Here is a 24,101-nt window from a genome sequence, read left to right as displayed (position 1 = left end):
AATTTGGCTGCATTAAAAACTGGATATGTGAGCACAGAGAGTAGGACAGATGCAAACAGATAAAGGGCTGAAACCGACTGACGCTGTTTTCAGTTCTGTTTCTCTGTTGAATCAGTAGGAAATGCTATCAAAGTATGTAGATGTATCCACTAGTGCCTATTATGTATCCTTCATTTTCCCGGCCCATAAAACATTTTTATTACAACAGGCCAGTTCTGTTTTGCACCTGCCGTCTGGATTTTGTGTTTAGTGTTCCAAAATCACGTGCATGAATCCCCTACATTTTGAACCTCAAGTGTTAACATTGTGGTGTCCTTTTTAATGCACGGATGAAGCTCTTTAAGCAAATATACAAGGTCTGTTATAATTCTATGGTCTGGCAGCAGCATGTATGAATAGTCTTTTGTGAACTGGCAACAACCAGGGATTAAAAGTGTGACAGATTCCTCATATTAAAAAGGGTCAAACATGGGTTCAACATGTGATCATATTCGTGCATCAGGTTTGTGTGTGGAAATTACATAAATAAGTCAGTGTCTCGATTCGCCTCCTGTGGCTATCACTAGCCAGTAATGGACCTCTCCGTTAAGAATTGTAAGAGTGGGCCATTAAACCATCACATAGCAGTATGGCTAGGCAACAGTGTGAGCCAGAGGCTATTTATTTGGATGTGTCTATTTGTTGTTCCATTCCCAGAAGAACCCTACAGACTGCTGCTGCGGCATAATGGTGGAGTAGGACCTGTTTTTGCTCATGTCCTCATTCCGCAGCCTCTTATCATTGAGAAGGGTGAAATTACTTGGGTGCTTGTTAAAGGTAAATGGAGGAATGTTAACACTGATAACATGTTATCACAGAAGACTCCTGTACCTCTTGAGGTATATTTCTGCAAATAGATTTCAGTTTTTTACAGAAAAATCATCATGAGATATGGTGAAAACATTATATATATAATTATTTAATATACTGCTTTAATGTCCTGTTTTATTTAGATTCTAGCAGCTATAATGCCTTTATTTCCCTTAATATAATAATACTCATGGGTTGAGTTTGGTTCACAAATGTACTGGCCTTTTTTTGGCATGCAGTGCCTCAGGATATTCTCTGTATTTCTATCCCATCATGCCCCTATCTTAACTTCTGTCTTTGGATTTCCTCTGTTCACTGTGCTATACCCTCATCATCTTAAGTCTCTAAGTTTCTGTTATCACTCGAGTGTTATAGGATTATAGGAATAGCTGCAGGGCATCATGGTTTTGTCATTTGCACTCTCATTGACTTCTTGTAATCGTAATGTAATTACATTCCAGTCAAGCATTCTCATGAATTAAACAGCTAAAATTTAAATGTAGTTCTGCATGGCTCTTCATCTCCCCTCTTCCCAGAGCCATCTCTGTCCTGCCATAATTTAATTTATTCATAAATGGTGTTCCTGTCTGGGTGTACTACTATGTTGGTGAGGACAGGAATAGATGAATATAGGGGTGTAACAATCAGCAATCCATGGTACTGGTGGTGGTGGGGGGGTAACAGGTGCAGAATGGAAGAGATGCGGCTACAGTGAGAAACATGTCATACACTCTTTCACACACACACACGCACAAGTGCATGCATATTACACATAGGTAATAGGAATTAGGAAATGACAGAAGACACTTTAAAGAACCACACTTTGCCAGCCAATCACATGCATTTTCACCCTTGGACCTACATAGTAACATAAAAGCATGTGAGCGTCCTCTTTAATTATCTGCATTGCAAACAGTCATTCATCACTTTTTTTTCTCAAATTTTATTTCCTGGATGTTTCAGCTCGGAGGGAGCGTTGCCGGGATTGCATTGGCACGCTTAGGCTTGCTCATCCCAGTGTGAATGTGTGTGTGTGTGTGTGTGTGTGACAGAGGGAGAGAGAAAGAGAGACACAGCAGGAGGAGGGGTGGCAAACAGGCTATTCTGTGGCTCAGTCACATGGGCGTCCACGAGAGGCAGGCAGAGACAGAGACTAGAGAGGCTGACTATCAATTCAGCTGAAAACACAGAGTCAAGCTGTGAAGATGCTATCCCACTCTTCAGTGATACTTGGTTATGGTATATAGGTTGGTATATAGGCTGTTGGTGTCTCAGCTGGTGAGGGACACACTGGTTATGTACTGGTTATAGTTGGGGCTTCTGAAGATATAACCAGAAAGTGATATTTTATCATCTGTCATCCTTATTTGTCCTGAATTGTTCACAAGGCAAAAAATATCAGCACTGCTCTCTCAATTCAATTCGATTTCGATTCAGGGACAGAATGAATAAAGTGGAATCTTAAGCACTGTTGACTTTTGTGGACTCCACATCTCATAGCCAGAGATAATATCTCTTCAACAAACACAAACTGAGAATTCAGATCAGTGTGCAGTTGTTTTTTTCAGTCTGTCCCTCTTATAGATACGATTTCTGGATTTGCTATGTCAGTCACGTAAATAGTGGCAGGTCTGTATAGACTGTAATTATTCACATTGCAATTTACAAGACTGTCGTGACTCAAGGTGGCCAGTATAGCCACCAATCATCTACATTATATTATGACTTAAAATAACCTTTTTGTGCAGGTTGTAATAACTCAGTTGCCACAATATAGATATTTTACACAACATGCAGCCCTAACTGAACCACTTACAACAAGTGACCATGCACATAACATTAAGCACAGATGTACATATTTACTGAAAAAAATTTTACTGAAATTGTAAGAATTTGTATTGGGTCATTCAAATAAAAAATTAAATAGATTTATTCATTTATTGATTAGTTACTTATTTATTCAGCCTTATTGGTCACTTAAATGCATTTGTCAAAATGTCTTGTTTAAAGGCACAAAGCAGTGGCAAATAGAGCAAAAGACCTTTTTCACAGCAGAGATTTTGACGTGACATTGCAGAAAAATATATGACAAAAAAACATATGTAACTATTAAGATGAACATTTCCTGGTATTGTGTATGCGGGCTCACTAGCATTAATGTTATTAGGTTCACCTGTGCTTTTCCTCCTGTGACACGTCTGCTGTGAAAAAGGTTGATAGTGGTGTTTAACACAAGACCTTTTTCATGGGAGACATTTTGAAATGTCACAGTCGGAAAGACACAGGTGGAATTCATGTAATGGCTGTATTCCACTTAACGTGTTTCCTGGTTCACTGGAATACTGTATTGGGACATAGGTGGAATTAATAACACTTAATATTATTATTTCCACCTATGCGTTTCCTGATGGGACCAATCAAAATGTCTGCTATTCATTTTTGTGGTGTACTTTTACAAGCAGAACAATCATTATTTTTCACAACAAAATGTCTTTAACTGAACATACAGCATTCTCCCTTTTATTCCTGCTGCTGCTATGTAATGAAAGTCTTCTTCACCCAGCCACACCTGCTTAGATTTTCTCTTTACTTCTAAAAGAGGATATGTGTTTTTCACGAAGGATATTTTGATATGTCACAGTAGGAAAAGCACAGGAGTAAATAATAAAACTAATAATGGCTGAATTCCACGTAGCTGCTTCAGTTTCAAGGTCTTGGTGTTCTTCATGCTGGATCACTGTCACACTGTCAGGGCTTGTCTGCTGTAAAGAAAAAAAGAAAAAAGTATGTACTTTCAAATCTAATGCATCTATATCGGTGACCTAAAAAGCAGATCTAGTCCATCAAAAATAATTGTCATGTCATTAATAATAATAAAGCTGTTAAAACAGCCAGAAAATCTAGAAGTGAAAGAAAAATGGAAAGTGATTATATTTATATAATACATAAAATTAGAAATATGTCATCACTGATTTTACCCTCATTTATTTATTCACTACAGTCAGACTGTGCAGTTGCTGTTGTAAACATATTCACAGTTTCTTGATAAATTCCACCATCTGTGCGTCTGAGTGTGATATTGGTTACAGTGATAACAGAGAGGGAATTAATCAGTCTGACTGTTGTGCTGTCTGAATCTATCTCTCATCCCCTTATTTTCTCTTTCCCCTTTCTTTATTCATTTGCTCATCTTTTGTTCTCTTTTTCCTGCCCTCCTTAGTCTTCTCTGCATTATTATGCTGAGTGTCATACGTGTATAATCAGGCATCTATTTCAGGCCTTTTCAGGCGAAAACATTTCTGATTACATTTCTCTACTGCCTACATCCTGTTATTAGATAAAAGAAACTATCAGTGTATACACACACACACACACACACACACACACACAAAAGAATACCAGCCTCACTGTTGCGGCTGGTAATTATCACAACATAGTGTACCTTTTGTTGTACTTCTGAGATTTGTTAGACGCCATGTGTAATGTGTACAGTTTGCATTTTTGTGTTGTGTAACACATGTCAGCCTTTATAATATTAGCCTTGTAATGTTACAGTGTTAGCATGTACTTAACGGTCACTTTAACTTCAATAAACTCACAGGACATTGAGACTTTGCAGAGCTGCTCTTTCCATGTTAGTTTAGATGCAAAACGAGGGCCCCTGTGACCAACTTCAGTAAAAAGGCTTGGGCTTTTTTCAGTAAAGATGTATGCATGTTTTTGTATGTGTGTTTATGTTTTGTATGTCTAACCCTTTACATTTAACCTAAAATGTGACTGGGGGATTGGATTGTACTGTTGGCTACAAGTGGATATTGTTTATCTCTTTATTTTTGGTTTCTGTTTGGTCATAAACCACAGTATTGGACAAAGTCAGATACAGACCTGATGACCTGAGGGGACCAGGAATGAGTGGCCCAAATGTCTTGGCAATCCATCCAATAGTTGTTGAGATATTTCATTAAAAGCCACAAACATCAACCTGTCAGTGTTGCTAGGGGAAAAGTGAGGGGATCACCAAAGTCATTGGATCCATCCTCGCGGGACCATAATTGTCTGTACAGAATTTCATGACAACCCATCAAATACATGTTGAGATATTTCAGTCTGGACCTGAATGATGGACCAACAAACTGACATTGCCATACCACAATACATGTGTGCATGTTAGAATAGGACTCTGTGCCCTTGTGGCTGATGTTACTGTTTCCTGTGGTTCCTCTAGCTGACAGCTCCATACTTGTGTTTGACACTGTTATTACATAATGTTGGACTGCTGCATCCACCCTTTGGGATTCATCCTTGTCACAGAAAGAAGTAATGATGCTGAGTAATGGAGCCTCACGACTAACACTGTAGGCTCTCTCTCTCTCTGTCTCTCTCTCTCTCTCTCTCTCTCTCTCTTTCCCCCTCAGATGCTGCTGCTAAGAAAGCCTTCATCACAGAGGTGAGCTGCCATCCGTCCCCGTTATCCTCTGCTTTGTTATTCTTCTCTCTTTAGTTCATGTTTGATCGACCACATCAATATCTACTAGTTCTTTGATTTTAGCCAGACACTAATGAAAACCACGCTTGTTGCATGAAGACTGCCACAAATGTCACTATACCAGTACCAGAGAGTTTAATTTAACAAAATATTTATATGTCACTTAAAGTATTCTTGTCTGTGCTGGACAGCTTGGCTCACATTATCTTAATCCTCCTAATTTGATAAATCCCATCCATCTAACACTTCACCACAGTACTGTACGCTAAAGCAAACATTTAGAAGAATACGACAATTTTTTGAATTTTAGTTTTGATTCTACTTGCCAGCGTAAACGAAAAAGCTCAATGAACATTACTTAGCTTCAGCAATATGTACATGAGATGTCAAGCTTTGAAAACATTTCATTGCAGTGTCTATCATTGAAACAGTTTTTTTTTTTTTAAAGCAGATTAAATTCTCATTCTATGCACAGTCTGGGTTTGATTGATTCAGAGAATAAAGTTTCACTAAATAAAGATGCTTAGAACCAAAGTTTGCATTTTGCTTCAAAAGGAGCACCTGGGCTGCTCATTGAAAAACATCAAAGCTTTAAAATTGCTCTCATGCGTTAATACTGTGTCAATCCCCTTTTTTGATATTTAAATAATCAATTTTAATGAACAGGTGCAAATCCTCCTGTCCCCATAACACAAATCTCTCTCTTTCTCTCTCTCTCTCTCTCTCTCTCTCTCTCTCTCTCTCTTGTCATCAGATGCCCTCCTCCTCAGGCCAGCCTGGTCAGGGAAAGAAGATTGGTCACAGAGGAGTGGATGCATCAGGAGAGACTACTTACAAGAAGGTAACACAGACGACACATGGCAGCATGTTTTCTGGTTGAAAACAAATTCTTTTCTTATTTTCCCCATAAAAAGAACCTGAGAGAAAAATCTGAGACATTTTTGATGCCAATCGACAATAACTTTTCTTTTCACTCTGTATAGGATTGTGAAGTGTGTTTTATTTCTCTAAAGTGATCTGCTCTACCTCAGAATAGGACTCAGAATTGACAAGTATCTCACTCACACCACTTCTGCCTCTGTCACCCACAGACCACATCTTCAGCCTTGAAAGGTGCCATTCAGCTGGGCATCGGTTATACAGTGGGCAACCTGAGCTCCAAGCCTGAGAGGGACGTGTTGATGCAGGACTTCTACGTGGTGGAGAGCATCTTTTTCCCCAGGTCTCAGCTGCACAAACACACATACAAAACATACTACAGCAGTGTATTTCCAGTGCACAGATGGATAATACAGTATTAATGAATGTTGCAGGAGTGGATTTTTTTTGTTGTTGACTTATTCCCGTTTGATGTTTTCTGGAGAGAAATCTGAATTTGATTTCTGTCTCTAGTGAAGGCAGCAACCTCACTCCAGCCCACCATTTCCCCGACTTCCGCTTCAAAACATACGCTCCTGTGGCCTTCCGCTACTTCAGAGAACTGTTTGGCATCAGGCCAGATGATTACCTGGTAAGATTTGATCTGTTGTTTGCTCATTGTTGTGTCAGTGTTAGGGATGGGATCGAGAACCAGTTCCAGTTAAGAACCGGATGCAAATTGTCCCAAAGATTGGAATCGTATGCCCTCGAGCTTATCAATTCTTTATCAATGCCAGCATGTTGTTCAGCATTTTCAGTTGCTCAATGCAAAGCAGTGACATCGATCTCATGCATCTGAGCTGCTGGAAACTTGCAACAAGAATGAATCATGTTGGAAGGGAAGAAACGGTTTAACGTGTGGCTTAATTTCATGAAGACTGATGACAGTGCTGCTTGTGGTGTCTGTAAAATGATTATTTACAAGTAACGGTGGAAACATCAGCAATATGCTGACACATCTTTCTACATATCATGGGCTTAAATTTCAGGATCACCATGTATTTGACACTCTACACACGAGTGCCACTCGTATATCTCATGTTCCAATGAGATTATCGCCATGCAGGCGGGCTTAGCTGATTTTTCATAGGTCATAAGTTTTTCAGACTCACATAAAGAATCGAACCGAAAATCATTTTATTGGTATCAATAAAATCATATCAATTCCCATCTCAAACCGGTATGAATTAATGTGAATTCTTACCCCATGGATGCTACACATTCCTGTCTCCAGGAAATGTTGAGATTAGAACTATATTATGAAAATATAAGATTGTATCCACTCAAAACAATCAGAGAGCAACTATTAGTGATGTAAGTAGATCAGCAAGTGACAACGGATAAGAAAGTGTAAACACTGAAAATGTAAAGGGCAGCAAAAGAAAAGAAAAAATAACTAAGGGTAACTTCGACACGTGTGGAAGACAGGTGGGATGTTAGGAGAGAGCTGTGAGAAACCATGAGATAGCACAAGAGAGCGCAGAGTGGAGGAGAGAGGATGACTTAGGAGAAGGAAGGAAGGTCTGCAGCTTGTCTCTCCGCATCAGTGTGGAGGACCTGGAGGTTTGCGTGATTCACCGCTCTGCTCTGAGCAGTCTAGCAGATTGTACATACTCTGCTTAGTCACTGTTTATGCATGTTCCATGTGCATTTGTCTTTAATGTATTGGTACTGACACATGGATACACACTCTTCCTGCTCGTCCATACAAGTGTGCTGTCATCGATTTTGCACCTGACTCATTTTCTTAGTTGATGAGAAATTAAGATCTAGTTCTTTCCTCTGTCTTTCTTTATCTTGATCCATTTGCACTTACTCACTGATTTACTGTTTACCAGCGTGTGCTAACATTAGACTTTCACACCCTCAGAGGGACAGGGTGCTCTGATTGAATCTAATTGGTCTGATCAATAGATAGTGTTGTTAATCAGAGCACTCAGGTTCCTGTGATGTGACTCTCTTCCAGATACATGGTTGCTGCTCATTACCTGATCCTAAATCTAGACCTCTTGTGGAGGCAGAACATTTTCAAGTAATGTCCTAATGTCACCCATTAAGTATCATATTACATTCATAGTAGTAGAGTAGCCAACATTCCTGGAGTTTCTCCACACGTTTCCATAACGGATTAGTTTTCCGTAGAGGTCTTAATGAGGTGTTTGGGAGGAGTGTCTTTAAAAGCTGGGCGCCCTGTGCTCATTCATTCATTTATGTCTAACACGTTTGGCATGTACGTTGTTTTGGGTGTAACCAGGGTTTTGAGTACGAAACACAAAGTCCTTAAACATGACTGCCAAGCAGACAGAGTAATAAGACTAAAGAGCTATTACATAAACAGCACAAGAATAAGAGACAAACCTGAAACTATACATGTATTAAATACATGTGTGAATTGTATAAAAACAGTCAGCTTCATGTCAGTCAGCTAAGTCTGACTTAAGTGTGGAAGACTGATAACGATGCTGTAACCAGGTTGGGGCTGATGTTCACAGACAGCTGATTTAATGATGTATTTATATGGGAAGTTAAAGAATGCATAATGCTCATGTTGATCACATGATTCTGATCTTCACAGTGTTAGTCATGATTACTTTGTAGTGTTTAGCATATAGCTGTAGTTGCACACACTCCATTGGCTTAATATCTTTTTAGTAGTCCTTTTTGTTTCAGTGGGCTACCACATGACTTTGCTGCTAACAGATAAAGTTTTCATCGTGAACATATTCATCACTTACATTTCCCAACACAACTTCATCACCTTTAAGGTGGTTGAATTAGATCCTCAAAAAGACTTTCTTACCTGTTAAATTAGGCCTCTCGGTGGGAAGATGATGAGAACATCCAACTTGACTTGTACATGCCACAGTATGCATGTGACTGTTTCCAGTCAGCCAGCTAATTTTCCAGCTATCACGTGTTCAGTTGTTTTTGATGTGGTAAAAATATATGAAATGAAATGTGAAAAGTGAGCCATTAGCAAAAGGGAGGCGGAGGAAGCTTCACCTCTTTCAAAAATGTCTGTCATTACTTGCTTTTAAGCAGCGGAGAGAAATGGAGAGAATAGGCTGAGTACCTATCACATCAGAAGGAAACTGATGTGTGTATTAACAAACAAGTCTAGTATATAATCATCAAAAACATCAGAGTTCTGTTTCCTGTCCACTCTGTCTTTCTATGAATTTGCTGCTTTTGCTATCTTCTATCCTTGCCTCTTTTTTCAGCTGTTCTTTTTCCATGAAATTAGATTTAGATGGTTCAGAATAGCACAGACGGGTTTCCTGGAAAAGACAGGAAAAGTTGTTAATTGTTCCATGTTCCTTAAATAACAAGACAATGCAAGGGACAGAGAGGTGTGCCTGCCCAGGGGAACAGCTTTGGCATGTGACATCAAACCAGATCGCTTTATGTGGAGCAAATTTCCACAAACACTAACTAATATATATTAAACAACTATATATATATAACAACTGTAATTTCATTTGGATTAAGTGTGAGTGCAGTTTTGCTTAATACCACTTAATCACTCCATTTAAGGTTTTTCAAATTTTCTAAAATCACTTAATCTGTGTTTCTGTGTACCTGCAGTACTCTCTGTGTAATGAACCCCTGATCGAGCTGTCCAATCCTGGAGCAAGTGGTTCAGTCTTCTATCTCACAAAGGACGACGAGTTCATCATCAAGACTGTGATGCACAAGGAGGCTGAGTTTTTACAGAAGCTGCTTCCTGGATACTACATGGTAAGCAAGGACTGTGTGTGAGTGTGCGCGCAGTTAAAGGGTATGAATAGGAATGTAAACAAGATGTTCTTTGACAGTATATCTAAAGCGAATTATTTGAAAAAAAATATTTTTAAATGAAAAAAATCCAGCTTTATGTCAAAGTTCGATGAAAACAAAATGCGAAGCCTTAACTCTTACTTACTCAGGTCCAGTAATCTTCCCCTTTTTTCTCTCATGGTAGGCATGATGCATGCATAGTAATATATGGTTAATATGTATTGCTCATGCATACCAATATTATTCTCATGCAGAGCAATAAGAGCAACAGAGCAATGTCTTGATACTATTCAGTTGTCAATGCACATGCACATACAGTGAACACAGATTCATACATCCTGTACAAAAGGTGGGGAAGCCTGTCAGTGTGTTCATGTGTCTCGGTCTGAATAGGCCACCGCACACATGCAACTCTCAGACATTTTAAATGCCAACCTCTCCTTATGTTCTTATTTTGAGTCATACTTTTTAGATCTCAGGTTTATGTAAGAACCCAGAATTCTCTCTCCTCCCAGCGTGACATCAACAGCTCTATCATCTCCGACTGAAACCTCAGGCCATGCGGTTTCATAAGAGACCGGCCGGATGTACTGTACTTAAACCTAACAGAGCATGGCTCGCACCAACAATATCCCTCTCCCTCCTCTCCAGTCTGCAGGCTCGTTCTGAATGAAGTCAACCTGCAACAGCTCCATGTATGTCCATGCTACTGCTCCAGCCTCCAGAGTTCACGGTCCTCGGCCTCGTGTTTGTTCATGTGCCGCTAGCCGTGGCCAAAGACCATCGCAGGAATTCATTTAATCATTTAGGGATGCGAAAGGCTCAGCACATTTTCGGTGACCTTTTCCATTGTTGCGGTTGTGCTCTGAAGCATTTTCACAGGTGCGATTGGTGTAAGAAAGCGGTGTAATGAGAGTAGAGAGATTCAGGCTCATGAAGGCTGGCTGTAGCCTAAGGTCAGAGCAAGTGGACTAAGGAGACAAGACTGACTGAAAAGCACAAAAAACACAACGTAGATGGACACAAATAACACGGACTCACAGAAACAGCAATGTAGAGACGGGATAAACAAAATAAAGTGACTGGAAAAACAGACAACATGCAGATACCAGACAACAGATACCATGCAGGCAGTCATTGGTGGAGCTCCACATGTCTTCCACAGCTGACTGGCTGACGGTAGTTGGCTGGCTGAGGAGTCTCGCTCTGGGCAGCTTACAGATCACAGTGATGTAACCAACTCTTTCCCTTCTGTGTGTGTGCTCTTCTATTATAAAGCTAGTCTCTCCGTCCCCTCTCACGTTTTAATGTCTTATCACTCTCCCTGCCGCTATGACACTCTTGGTGTAATTTATTTTCGTTTATCTCTCACTCTGCCGCATGTTTTAATCCACTTTTTCCCCTGATTCCCTTTCACGCTTATATTTGTTCTCCATCCCCCTTTCCTCTCTCTCCTCTCTCTCTTCTCCCTCACGTGTCTGTGTTGCTGGCTCGTCACTGCTCTGCCCTCTTAACATTGACAGAAGGGTCGTATGTGGCTGACGGCAGAGAATGCTCTTTCTCTCTCTCCCTCTGTCTCTCTCTCTTTCTCTCTCTCTCTCTCTCTCTCTCTCTCTCCCTGTATAATGGTGTTGCAGCTGAAGGTCATTCACGAGTGCTGGGTCTTTTAGCCACACTTCCACAGTCATCGTTCATCTCTGTCTGCTCCTGTGTCTTTCTCCTCTTGTAGTTGTACTCCCGCATGCTGTGGGTTATCACTATATGATCCATTGCTCTCTCTCTCTCTCCCATTCTCTGCTCTCATCTCTCTAATGGGTCTGTGCTGGCACAGGTCCCAAGGTCAAAGCAGGTTTTTAACTGAGCACACAGCCCGACTAACCTCATTTGTGTGGATTGACTACTGAAATATTCAGCACAGATTGGTGATGGAGGGGAGAGACCTGTATGGAGTAAAGGCAGGACCATTTAAAAAAAATAGGAAAAGTTAGTCGTTAAAGTTCATAAAAAAATGTGTCCATGTTTAAGTTGAATTTGTTATCGCATCTAGAGAAGCGTTATGGATGACAACAAACAAGCTAAAAGAATATTTACACTGCAACATGCGCCCTGGATAAGGAACTTGAGTGATGTGTGTTGTAAATATGCGGGGCCATGAGATCACAAGACACTGAAATAAAAAACTCAGATATTTCAAATTGGGTTGAAAAGAGGGTGGATATACTAACTCCTCAATTTTAATCCTCCATCCTTTTCCTAATGCTGGCTGGATCCTAACCCTGTGGCTTGATGGTAACCACACTAGGCAGCATTGTAATCACAGTTTGAGTCTGTCCACTTTCATGTATCATAGCACTGTGAGAAAACTCTTGATTTGTGTTCACTCTGCACTCTGGTGTGATCAGATGACACATGTGTAACTGTAGCCAAAGTGTTTGTACACTGAGAAACGAGTATTGTTAATAAATTAACTGTCTGCACAACACGTATCACCTATCACATTGCTCATGTATTTTTTATTCCTTAACGGTCCTATGAAATGAAAGACGCCTCTCGTCTCTTGAGTCTCTTGAGTCTCTTGAGTTCCTGCTTATTGTGTTGAATGCAAAAAAATGTCAATTTTTCCACATACACTTGTATCAAAATCTCAACCTCTCGGATCCTGCACAGCATCAAGAACAATATCTTTGGCACATCTTGCTCTCAGGGACATATATATAAAAAAAGATCAGCCTTGTAATATGATTATAGACATTTCCCCACATAAACTGAGATTTGTGTTGGGTCTTTCCTCAAGATCCTGTCAGAGCACAGCAGCTCAAACCAATTTATGAGACCTTTTAAAGATCTTCTGCTTTCTCCCTCTCTTCTTGTGCCCCCTTTCTCCAGAACTTGAATCAGAACCCTCGCACTTTGCTGCCCAAGTTTTTTGGCCTGTACTGTGTCCAGTCGGGCGGGAAAAACATCCGCGTGGTGGTGATGAACAATGTCCTTCCCCGCGTAGTTCGCATGCACCTCAAATACGACCTGAAGGGCTCCACCTACAAGAGGCGAGCGTCCAAGAAGGAGAGGGAGAAGGCCAGGCCCACTTTCAAAGACCTGGACTTCATGCAAGACTTGCAGGACGGACTGATGCTGGACCAGGACACTTACAACGCGCTCGTCAAGACCCTACAGAGAGACTGCCTGGTAAGACAGATGAAGCGGAGACGGAGAGAATACAGTACAGCTGCTACGTAAAGACGTCCATTTACATTTTTCTGTTGCGACAGGCGTGAGAAAAACATGGCAGGATGGAGAGAGTATGAGCTGAAGGGGGAGATGGCGAGGATGGTTCACTGATTCTGAAGGAGGATCCATGTAGCACCCTGATCAAGAGTCTCCAGATAGAGGGAGTAGATCTCAGGCAGTAACGGTTAGAGGGAAGGATTAGAGGGAGGGTAGAAGGAAGGATAAAGGAGCGTAGAAGGAAGGATAAAGTGATGCCATAATGCAGTGTGCCAAAGGGAAAGAGACAGATAAAAGACACGTAGAGTAAAGAGGAAATGGAGAAGAGTAAAAAAAAAAAATCAGGGTACTGACGGTGCCCTGATCAACAAAAGAGGATCATGAATGGGAGTATATGGAAGGAGAACAGAGAACAGAAAGAGACTATTTATGATCGTTTTCGGCATTTCCAGGATCCCTCACTATAAATTTGAGCTTTTTTATGAGCATGAGGTTTAAACAAGGTGTCAGGTGTGGTAGCAGGCCTGTTCTTGTCTCTCGTAAATCACCCCCCCACATTTACATTCATAGGGAGTGTGCTGGGAGGGGGTGTATGCTCACACGCGTGCTCTCTTATACATTATTTATTCATGTGTGCATGCTTGTGCATCACTGTGTCTTATGTATGGCATTAACATCTCCAGTGTTACAGCTCTCACTCCCTCTGGTGCTGATACTGTTATGCACTCTAGATAAAAGCTTTCTTTTATACGGCACGTCTGTCAATCACTGCACACTTACATCTGTCTGTATATGTCCTTTGCTCAGGTGCTGGAAAGCTTTAAGATCATGGACTACAGCCTTCTGCTCGGGGTTCACAACATGGACCAGGCGGAGAGGGAGAGGCAGATGGAGGGCTCCCAGGGCGGCAGCGATGAGAAGAGGCCCGTGGCCCAGCAGAAGGCCCTGTACTCCACAGCCATGGAGTCCATCCAGGGAGGAGCAGCCTGCGGAGGGTCTATCGACACTGATGACACGTGAGTTTAGCCAGACAGACAAGAGGATGTTGGCAGCACAGTTCGGTGCTAAATGTCACTGCTGGCACATATTAATAATAATAAACACAGTGGAAAATAAATTAATAATGATGAATCTTTATTCAACTGCTTTTCCATACAACTGCAACTTCCATACAGTATTTCACAAGCAAATCATTTTAGACATTTTAACCTGTTCAGTCTGTAAACTTGTAATTTTCACTGACGTAGGTGAACTTTTTCAAAAAATTTTCAGAAATTTTGCCTCTTCTAATCTAAGAAGTGAAAAATTAAAAAAAAAACACAAAATGAGGTCAATTACTGCATTAAAACTGGCCTATAAAAGGAAATTTGAGAAACGATTTAAAAGGTGATCCTGAAGCAGGTTGATGACAGACTTGAGAAAAAACTACATCTCAGTTTAGACATCCAAATCAAATTGTATCAGATTTTCTGTCCACAGTTTAGAAGACACAGTAGAGCTGAGTATCAGCACCTTCGCAGTGCGGTGGACTCCGTGTGGTTATGGGATTATGGATTATTTGGTCAAAGGTGAATACTTACAGTGACAAAAGGATTGGGTCAAGAATTGAGCTCTGCAGGACTCTGTATGTGATGTTCCCTTAACAAGACATTGAGCTGTCGGAGGTGGAGGAGGAAAAATGAACCAGAGCGGATAATAACATCCCGGTCTCTAAAGATGTAGTTCTCAAGAGTGCGGGATTTATATAGATCTTCAGTGTGTAATGAGTGCCATTAAGTCGATGATACTCGGCTTGAGTTAGTGATTCAAATAAAGTTTAAGAGGTCAAAAATAGTGAACACTTCCTGTAATAAAAGCCTTAATCTGCCTGCTGGATCTAGTTTTTGTACAACAATAGCTTCCAAATACAAGTTGGTACTGCAGGAGTTTAATAATGTAGTTTGGTACTAGCAATTATTACTTAAGGATTTGTGCAAGATCTGGTGAAAACCTGCCCAAGTGTCTGAAGTCAGGGTTTGATGATCAGATTTGGACAGATAAACGAATGATTCACAGGATCTCTTCTCACGTCACAGAGCACAGCTGAAAACGTTGTTGTTCTTTTGCTGTCTGAATGACACCCTTACAATGCCGTTGTATTCTCCTTCTCGTTTTAGGATGGGCGGTATCCCAGCTGTCAATGGAAAGGGAGAGAGACTTCTTCTCTACATCGGAATCATCGACATCCTGCAATCCTACAGGTGATCATCACAGTGATTTACATGTAGTCACTCCTTCAGCTTTACATCCTTCAGTATGACACAGGCTTGAGGCCACATCTCTCTGCGTACATACTATACCTTCATATTGCAGCAGTACACTGAAGCAACGTAATTACATCATATAGCACATTTAAGGTTCTCAGCCTACAGGCATGTTGCTTATATTCAATATGCCTATGACCCTAATATATAAGACATGTTTACCATCAATTTGTTAAACTGTGCTTCTCTTTGTTTCTGCAGGCTAATCAAGAAACTGGAGCACACGTGGAAAGCTTTGGTTCATGACGGGGTGAGTTTTTAATAGCTCTGTGCATAGAGACAGCCAGTCAGATGCAGGAACATGAACTATACTGTGCACACAGAAGGTCAGCCAAAACATATGAACTCTTTTCCAATCAGGTAACAGAAGAATATCATTTTATCTTTTATTATTATATTATTCAGACATCATTCACGACATGTCTGGCAGTACACAGAGGAACAACAGTTACATTTAGCTTGTACCAGATATGATTAACTGTAGCCTCGAGCTTTATTTGTTTTCGGATCTTTGTGTGTACGAGGACTTTTATTAGCTTCATGTCAGGGAAAATTTATTGGTTTGGAGAAGAACTCGTCCGTCCGTGTGAATTTTCATCTCTTTCAGCTCATCTCCTACCTCATCTGTCCATCTCACTCCCCCTCAACCTGTAAACCTGTGAACATGCCCCTGCTCCATTCGCTCCACTCTCCCTTCTTCTTCACATAGTTATTGTAGAAGTCACAAGTGAGCAAGTCTATTTAGAAATACTAATGTTTGTGTGCTTGTGTTTGTGTTTGTGTTTGTGGATCTAAACTTATTTGAAGCCAGCTTATGGCGGAGCTATGGATTACTCAAATGTTAATTATATGCCTATCACCAGCCACAGTTGTCTTTTATGGAGCAAATATTTTAATGTTGCTGTGTACTCCATATAAGTTGCTCCTCATTGTTTTCTGTCATTGTCAGAAAGATGAACCATTACTGAGCTTTGATCGTTGTAAATCACCTTTATGGTCAGTCAGCCTTTATTGAAGTAACAGGGAGCGACACACAGTGTTGTGTGAACTGGAATTAGTGGGACACTCTCCTGCTGTCATGGAGATTGGACAATTTTACTGTTTTATTTGAATTAACAGTGTTCACGAAACAAACCCCTATTTAGAAATGTGTGTGGGCATCAAAATAAAACATGGGTCATTTTAATATCAACAAATGAAGACCCCGTTAATTTAGACACATAGGTTTACTTCCACAAACAAAACGAGACAAGTGCTATGAAGACTGGCAGCTCTGACCAGCCTACACACAACATTTTTGTTGTGTGCTGCCAGCTCTGATCTCGGTGGAAATTTGGGTACTGTATATCACTTACTGACTCAAGAGAGATTGATTTACTCAACAAAACAGAAAGAGACTCTCATTGTTGAATAAATGTAGCTAAAGCCATCAAAGCGAAAAAGCAAAATGGTGGCAGAAAATTTCTTGTACTGGAGACGTCGATCAGAGCCACAAAGTTTCTGGGAAGTGTGATAGAAAACACGAGACTACCTTCTTTATTATATCAATTTATTTTCAGTAATTATTCCAAGCTATCACACACTGAAAGTAACCAGAAATTTAACTGTTGTAGATATATTGACACTTAGGGATGAGTTCTCTTAGTCTCTCTGCTCAATCAACTCCAGATCCCTCAGCACCTCACGTCTCTTCATCCACTCTCTGTACATCATCAGCAATCTGATCTCAAGACCGAATCAGCCATATCACCCCCCTGACTCTATCACACACTGCTTACTCACGCCACTCTCCTACTCTGTAACACACTCGTACGCAAAATACAGTATGTGTGGGAGAACACGCAACCGCCTGTGCGTCACTGCTGATGATGATAGTGGATACTCCACACTTCTATCTGTGATACATACAGTTGGCTCGGTTACGTGAATGCATTCAAAGATGTTACTCATAGTGGACTCCAGTGGTGCTGATTCAAAAAGCTAACAATAACTGTGTAGGGTCTGTCTCCTCCAACAATCCTCTCCTGTCGGAGTCTAAACCAAACACCAAGTGTCATTTGTCAGTCTGCTGGCAGTGTGATCTCCGTCTGCTGCCACATAAATAATGAAGAGACGTGTCTGTAGCCTCGTGTGACTGTGTCTGTCCATCATTTGTCTTTTTTTATGTGTTGTCCCGTCTCATGGATTGACCCAGAGAAAAGAATTACTGAAATGGGACACGAAGGGACTAGTAGTCGTTTAATCTACTGTAAGCACTGGTTTGATCATTTTATCCATGCACCACTTGTCTCATTAATCTCTCTGTCTTTTTGTGTCTCTCCTCAGGACACTGTATCAGTCCACCGGCCTGGCTTCTATGCAGATAGGTTTTTCAAGTTCATGAGCAACACGGTGTTCAAGAAGAGTTCCTGTGAGTTAAATTTACATCAAGACACTGCCTTACATAGTCAAACAGAGCTGTGTGGGAAGAGCCACAGACGCAAATGTCAGATGCCAGGCTTTTCTCTCTTTTACTGCCAAGCTTAGACAGCAAAATCAGAGACAGTAGCTTACAGCCTTATTAGGTGCTGCTTCATGTCATGTGAGAGAACTGCATCAGTTTGATCCTTGTGCAGCTTTCTTTTGCAGCACTTTACAATGATTTTTGCAAAGGGAAAGAATTCCCTGCAACAGGACTTTAAACAGACATGATGTGTGATTTCCTACATATCCCAGAATGAGATCCAACATATTATCCATCCCCAACAGTGTTCATGTGTTTTGTCCCTCAGCTCTGAAGTCATCTCCATCCAAGAAGGGTCGAGTGTCATTGATGGTGCCTAAGTGCGCTGGTCCTGGTGCAGCCTGGTCAGCCAGCCAGCTGCCCTCTGAGAGGGATGAGAACATCTACGACCTGAGAGGAGCTCGCAGCTTCCCAACACTAGAGGATGAGGGTAAGTACAGTTGCAGAAGATAAGAACAGACGCCACTCAGAGATCCATAATTTACCATCCGCTGTCACTATGGGGCATCAGTGTACCATCACTATGTCACTATGGGGGATCAGAGTTTGACTTTGACTGCAGGCAGTCAAAGAGAAGTTCTTCTTTTCCAGAACTTAGCTGTTGGTCTTTGTGGAGGTCACTACATTACAGTTCAAAGTGCAGCTTCAGTCCACATGACATGACAGTCATTTACAGTCTCCTTTTGTAAACAACAACATCACTGATCTTTCCAGCCCTTGGTCAACAACAGGATTGTAGCTGTTGCCATGGGAAACAAAAGGCTACAGAAGCAGAATAGCACTTCAGAAGACATAAAGTAAATGTGAAATACTAAAGAAAAAGAAAAATTGTTTGTTTCTCTCTCTCTCTCTCTCTCTCTATCTGTGTCCTCCAGGGCGGCCAGATCTTCTTCCATGTACTCCTCCATCATTTGAAGAAGCCACCACAGCTTCAATCGCCACCACTCTGTCCTCTACCACCTCTCTGTCCATCCCTGAGAGATCCCCATCTGACACAGCAGAGCACCCCCGCTACAGGTAAAAACACACATGCACACACACAAACTGAAACACCAGAGTCAACCATTTCAATTTGAGTCCTGTTGCTACCAAAGCACAGTTGACATTGTATTTATTATTAATCTATTTTTTAGTATTAAATACAATATGTTCAACATAGTCTCGTTGGGCTAAAATAAAACTTTCTTTTTCCTTTTTCAGTGTTGTTCTGTTTTGTGTTGACTTGTCTCCACAATAGCATATCTGTGTTTTTCTGGGTTAATCTGACTAAAATCCTCAAGTCACAACTTAAACAGTAAAAATTCACATTATGCATCAGTAGTTATTTATGTGAATGTCTTAAGAGCCACACCCAATATGCTGCAGGTCTCAAGTGCAGCTTGTACTAACACTCTGTCCTCTGTCTCCAGGAGGCACACCCAGTCTCTCAGCCATGATGGGAGGTGAGTCGGGACCATGAATGCTACTTTCACTTCATAAACCTTTTTAAAAGTTCACTCAGCTGTTTTTTTTTTTTTATGATGTTTTGAGTTTTGCTAGCTCTATGTTTTCACAGCATTACACATTGCAGGGTGTGGTTGAAGGTTAGAGGAGAAATGCAAGGTCAGCCTGTTGGTTGGTGTGTTTTATGAGTAAGCCCATTCTTCCTGTTGCTAAGATGTGGCTGTGTGTGTTTTTCACATGTGTTTCATTTCCTCTGTGTGTGTGTGTGTGTGTTTTTTTTATGTGTGTCTGTTTGTGTTCAGGACCCAGGAGGAGCTACGTGTGCGTGAGGAGGATCAGCAGACCATCACAGTGGAGGTGGAGTTGAAGAGACATGACAGTGAGCCCACCATCTCTGTTCCACAGCCCTCGTCTGAAACCAGGTACATAAAACTCCCTGCAGACACGATGTCATTTAAAATAATAATAATAATAACAAAATAATAGATAAATGTACTTATTGTAGCTCTGTTTACATGAGCCCAGTATAAGTAACACAACTGTAACCCATGTATTCAAATATCACTCAGTTTAGTGAAATATTCCAAACATAAACCATGACCATTATTATATTGGCTTTACTGCTTTACTACCTGAGCGTATTGCCATGTCACAATGTAAACTGTGTTTTATGGTTTTATGGAATTTGCATTCACCTTGTCGCAGGTTATGGCCTTCGTATCAACAAGGCTATTGAGCAGTTCACATAAGAGTGACTTTTCTTTATCACATTGTTGAATTTGTTGGGTTTTCAGAAATCCGAAGAGATCTATTTCACAAGAAAAAAATGTCTGCCAGCGTTCACCAAATGGACCATGAATAATAAAAATGACACACACAGCTCGGTACCGTTTTCACCGTAAATGCCAAAAATAGTCACCTCTGTCATACGCTTCATGTAGACATGCGACCCTGATAGAGAATAGATGAGCTGTAGAGCTGCAGTGAGTCCTCCATGACCCCAATCATCATTTGACTCAGTTTGATGTGGCAATATAAATAACTTGCTGCCAGTGTCTCACCTGGGCTTTAGCCAGCTGTTAGATTAGCACACCTCACCTGTCTCAGACAGACAGACACACACACACACACACACACACACACACACACACACACACACACAGTTTCTAACATGACACACTGAGAGCAGCTTGACCCATTTGTCTATTGGGCGGCTCAGGGGTCTCCGGTTATGGACAGATAAATGCTACAGGCACTGTGTGGAGCAGGCATCTACTGCACAGTAATTAGGTTATGAGAGTGTGCACATGCATGTTAGTCTGTGTAGTATGTGAGCTGTGTGTGTGTGTGTGTGTGTGTGTGTGTGTGTGTGTTTTCTTTTAATGGGGTAACACTGTGAGGCAGACAAGGGGCCGAAGGGGCTCTGATATGGGGGAACCAGCCTGTAGAAGTAGGGCAGTGGGGCAGGAATCCTGCAGGCCTGGGGCTGCTCCCATAAAGCCGGCATGACCTGACACTTTGCATAATTTAACCTGATTTTTAATTGATTCAAGTTAATAGTAGAGACATCTAAAAAAAAAACACAACATCATGTGTAAGCCATGTGAAATAAATTCTGAGCAGAACCAAACAGAGCTGTTGCAATGCAATAACAGTGGGACTTACATTTTCTGTAAGCTGGGGTTAGGTCAGTGAGGATTAGGGTTTGGTTACTGAGAGAAACAAACTGAATAATTGGGTCTGATGCTGAGAAGACAGTGGCTAGACATATGGCCTGGGGGCCTAGAAGGAGCTGGTGGGGGTGGGGGTGGGCGGTGAGAGCAGCTGAGACAGCGACAGTCGATTAAATCTGTCTTCTCCGAGCAGCCTCAACTCACCTGCAGTTGTGGAGCTGGTTGACTGGGAGAGAGGAGAGGGAGATGAAGCAGAGGAATGGGAATAGGACAACTGATTGGAAGAGAAGACGAGTAGAGAAAGTGATTTGTGAAGAAAGACTGGGAGTGAGAGAAAAACAGTTGAACTGAGGAAAGGAAGAGTTGCAAAAGAGAAAAGACAAAGACAGAGAGTGACAGCATCAGTTCGAAAATATATGTATAGTTTAATGAAGATATATTTAGCGGAAATGAGAGATGGGGTGAAAGAGCCTTTTTAAATGGCAACCACCACCATCCTGTCCTCCTCATTTATTCAGCCAATCAGTTCCCTCTTTGAGATGCCAGTTCGACTTTTTTGCCTCAGTGGCCAGCAGGCAGGCTTTTCCTCTGATGGAGTTAAGCTAGACACAGAAGCTGAGAAAGCTATGTGGATGTGCCTAAATCCTTTCTAATAGTTGATGATCAGGCCAGGAACAATGAAGGATTGTGGTAGCACACAGCCAGCTGGCAAATCTTTGCTTAAGCAGCTAAACCACAAACACCCACACACACACACACACACACACACACACACACACACACAGATGTTGGATTTCAGTCAGAGCCAGTTACTCTAATAGGTTGGTCCTGTTTCTCTGGCCTGCTGCAGGAAAATGGCTTTTGGCAAGTGACCCAATTAAAGGCTCTTAATGTCTGCAACTGCTGTGTGTGTGTATATGTGCAACTAGGTTGTTTCTTTTGTTCTTAAACTACATGGACTCTTTGTAATAATGACTAATATCCTAATATTATAAAACAAACAAAGCAAAAGAGGTTTTCCTCAGAGGGAGTGGGGAGCACCCAAGGGAATGATGCAAGGACACTGTGCTAAGTAAAAAGAACAGGTGCAGCAGCAGTGGATGTGAAACTCGGCTCATGGAGGCAATAAAGGCACTTTAAAACCCTTAGTGTACAGTTGCACTTGTCCTCACTTTTCCTGTGTCTTAATCCAATCTAAACACACGACACGTAACACATATTTCTGGATTCAGTGTGACTTACACTTCCCAAGGACGTCATTATCTCTGATCATAGGGGAAAATATCCTTCTAACTCCAGGACTTGTCTGAGAATCACGAGTTCTCTCAGTTTTGTCTGAGGGGCAGCCCACAGTGTCAGACTTTGAATGGTCACTCATCCGTTTTTCCACAGTGAGGGTCCGGAGGTAGCTGGCGCCGAGGCTCCCGATGCCGCTGCCGCTTCCGACTGTTCGTCAGCCCCTGAAGCAGCCTCCTCCTCATCAGCCGCAGCTGCTCCCTCCTCTCCCGTGGCGACTGAGGAAGCCCCATCCAGTCCCAAGTTGGTGGTGGTGGAGGCGGACAGGGCCAGCCAGGTGTCCGGCTCAGGCTGCACCAGCCAGGCGTCAGTCGACGATGACGATGACGTGCCAATCACAGATATCTACTTTGTAAGTAAAACCCCTCTCTCACACACACACACACACACACACACACACACACACACACACGCACATATAGCCTCACACATATAAACACTTTTATGTACTTTTAGATGCTTTTAGAAATTGTTCCTGTGAAGACAAAAGTAAACTCATCTCAGACTAGGACTAGCTCTTGTCACTTCTCATCTTTTTGAGTTTCATATTTTTATTAAGTCATCAAATCATCTCAGTGTCAGGATCAATGTGTTAATGGTTGTAAAGACTGAGCTGTATGATGCTCTCCTACAGAGGCGTTGAGACAAGGACCACAAAAAACAGGTGGAGACTCAGACTGGTACGGGAACAAGAGCGTGTGCAGTTACTGCTTGATGTGTGTGGTGCATTCAGTTAAAGGACATGTTTGACATTTTGGGAAATATGCTTAAATACGCTTCTTGCTGGGAGTTAAATGAGAAGTTGTTATGCTAAGCTAAGCTAATTGACCGCAGGCTGTAGCTTCATATTTACAGTAGAGGCATGAGAGTGGTGTCTGTCTTCTCATCCAGCGAAAAAAGAGAATAAGCATATTTCCTCATGTGTCAAACTATTTCTTTGAACACAGTGTATTGCAGTGTGCACAATGTGTTTGCAGAGTGATAGTAGCATGTGCACCATCACTTTGCTGTTCCTCTCTAATACGACCTTCAACAGCTGCAGACACACTTGCATTTTGTGTAAATAACTAAAGCTTTTGCAATTTGTATATGCTCAGTCGACGGGAGCATCCTGCTAAAGTCAACTGTGTTAGTGTTGTGTTGGCAGGTGTAAATGTGCCCAAAAGCAGAGCTATAAATGAATGTATGAGTCTCAGGTTGAGCATGGAGAGTGAAGCCACTGATCAGAGTTACAGATAGAAATGTTCCCGCCTGGCTTCACTCCTACTGGGTGTCACCTATCAGGAATCAAACACCCTCTAATGTGGCATGAGAAATCCTAATGGCCAACAGGTTATTCAGCGAGCTCTCTCCAGTTATTTAACAGCCCTCTCAGCTGACGGGCTCTGGCTGATGCTCAGTTCATGCTTCAAAAGGAGGAGATACGCTCTCTGTACACGGCAGCAGGGGGTCTGTAGCGCTGCATGAGGCGAAGTGACACTGAAGTGTAACTACACAGAAACACGCTGCAGGCAGTGTGGTCACAAGTGGCCTCTAGGGAGTGACCACATATGCTGTTAACATACTGCCAAACATCCAAACCACACGTATCCTGGATATGCGATATGGATAGGAACATTAAAACTTTC

General features: G+C 41.6%; 1 protein-coding gene across 2 annotated transcripts in view; it reads left to right on the top strand.

Moving 5' to 3' along the window:
• pip5k1ca (phosphatidylinositol-4-phosphate 5-kinase, type I, gamma a) overlaps nucleotides 1-24,101 on the top strand; it is a 45,752-nt gene that overhangs the window by 14,016 nt on the left and 7,635 nt on the right. For both annotated transcript variants that reach the window (XM_056379336.1, XM_056379337.1), the window contains exons 2-16: nucleotides 5,265-5,296; nucleotides 6,090-6,176; nucleotides 6,427-6,557; nucleotides 6,728-6,845; nucleotides 9,839-9,991; nucleotides 12,917-13,216; nucleotides 14,063-14,271; nucleotides 15,412-15,495; nucleotides 15,760-15,808; nucleotides 17,884-17,968; nucleotides 18,330-18,491; nucleotides 18,937-19,078; nucleotides 19,471-19,503; nucleotides 19,807-19,926; nucleotides 22,570-22,825. In XM_056379336.1, coding sequence (XP_056235311.1) covers nucleotides 5,265-5,296; nucleotides 6,090-6,176; nucleotides 6,427-6,557; nucleotides 6,728-6,845; nucleotides 9,839-9,991; nucleotides 12,917-13,216; nucleotides 14,063-14,271; nucleotides 15,412-15,495; nucleotides 15,760-15,808; nucleotides 17,884-17,968; nucleotides 18,330-18,491; nucleotides 18,937-19,078; nucleotides 19,471-19,503; nucleotides 19,807-19,926; nucleotides 22,570-22,825 — 1,961 coding nt within the window. The remainder of the gene's footprint in view (nucleotides 1-5,264; nucleotides 5,297-6,089; nucleotides 6,177-6,426; nucleotides 6,558-6,727; nucleotides 6,846-9,838; nucleotides 9,992-12,916; nucleotides 13,217-14,062; nucleotides 14,272-15,411; nucleotides 15,496-15,759; nucleotides 15,809-17,883; nucleotides 17,969-18,329; nucleotides 18,492-18,936; nucleotides 19,079-19,470; nucleotides 19,504-19,806; nucleotides 19,927-22,569; nucleotides 22,826-24,101) is intronic.

This window comes from Seriola aureovittata, chromosome 6, assembly GCF_021018895.1.
Source record: "Seriola aureovittata isolate HTS-2021-v1 ecotype China chromosome 6, ASM2101889v1, whole genome shotgun sequence".
NCBI lineage: Eukaryota > Metazoa > Chordata > Actinopteri > Carangiformes > Carangidae > Seriola > Seriola aureovittata.
Note: the sequence above shows the minus strand (reverse complement) of the source record. Positions and strands in the feature narration are given on the sequence as shown.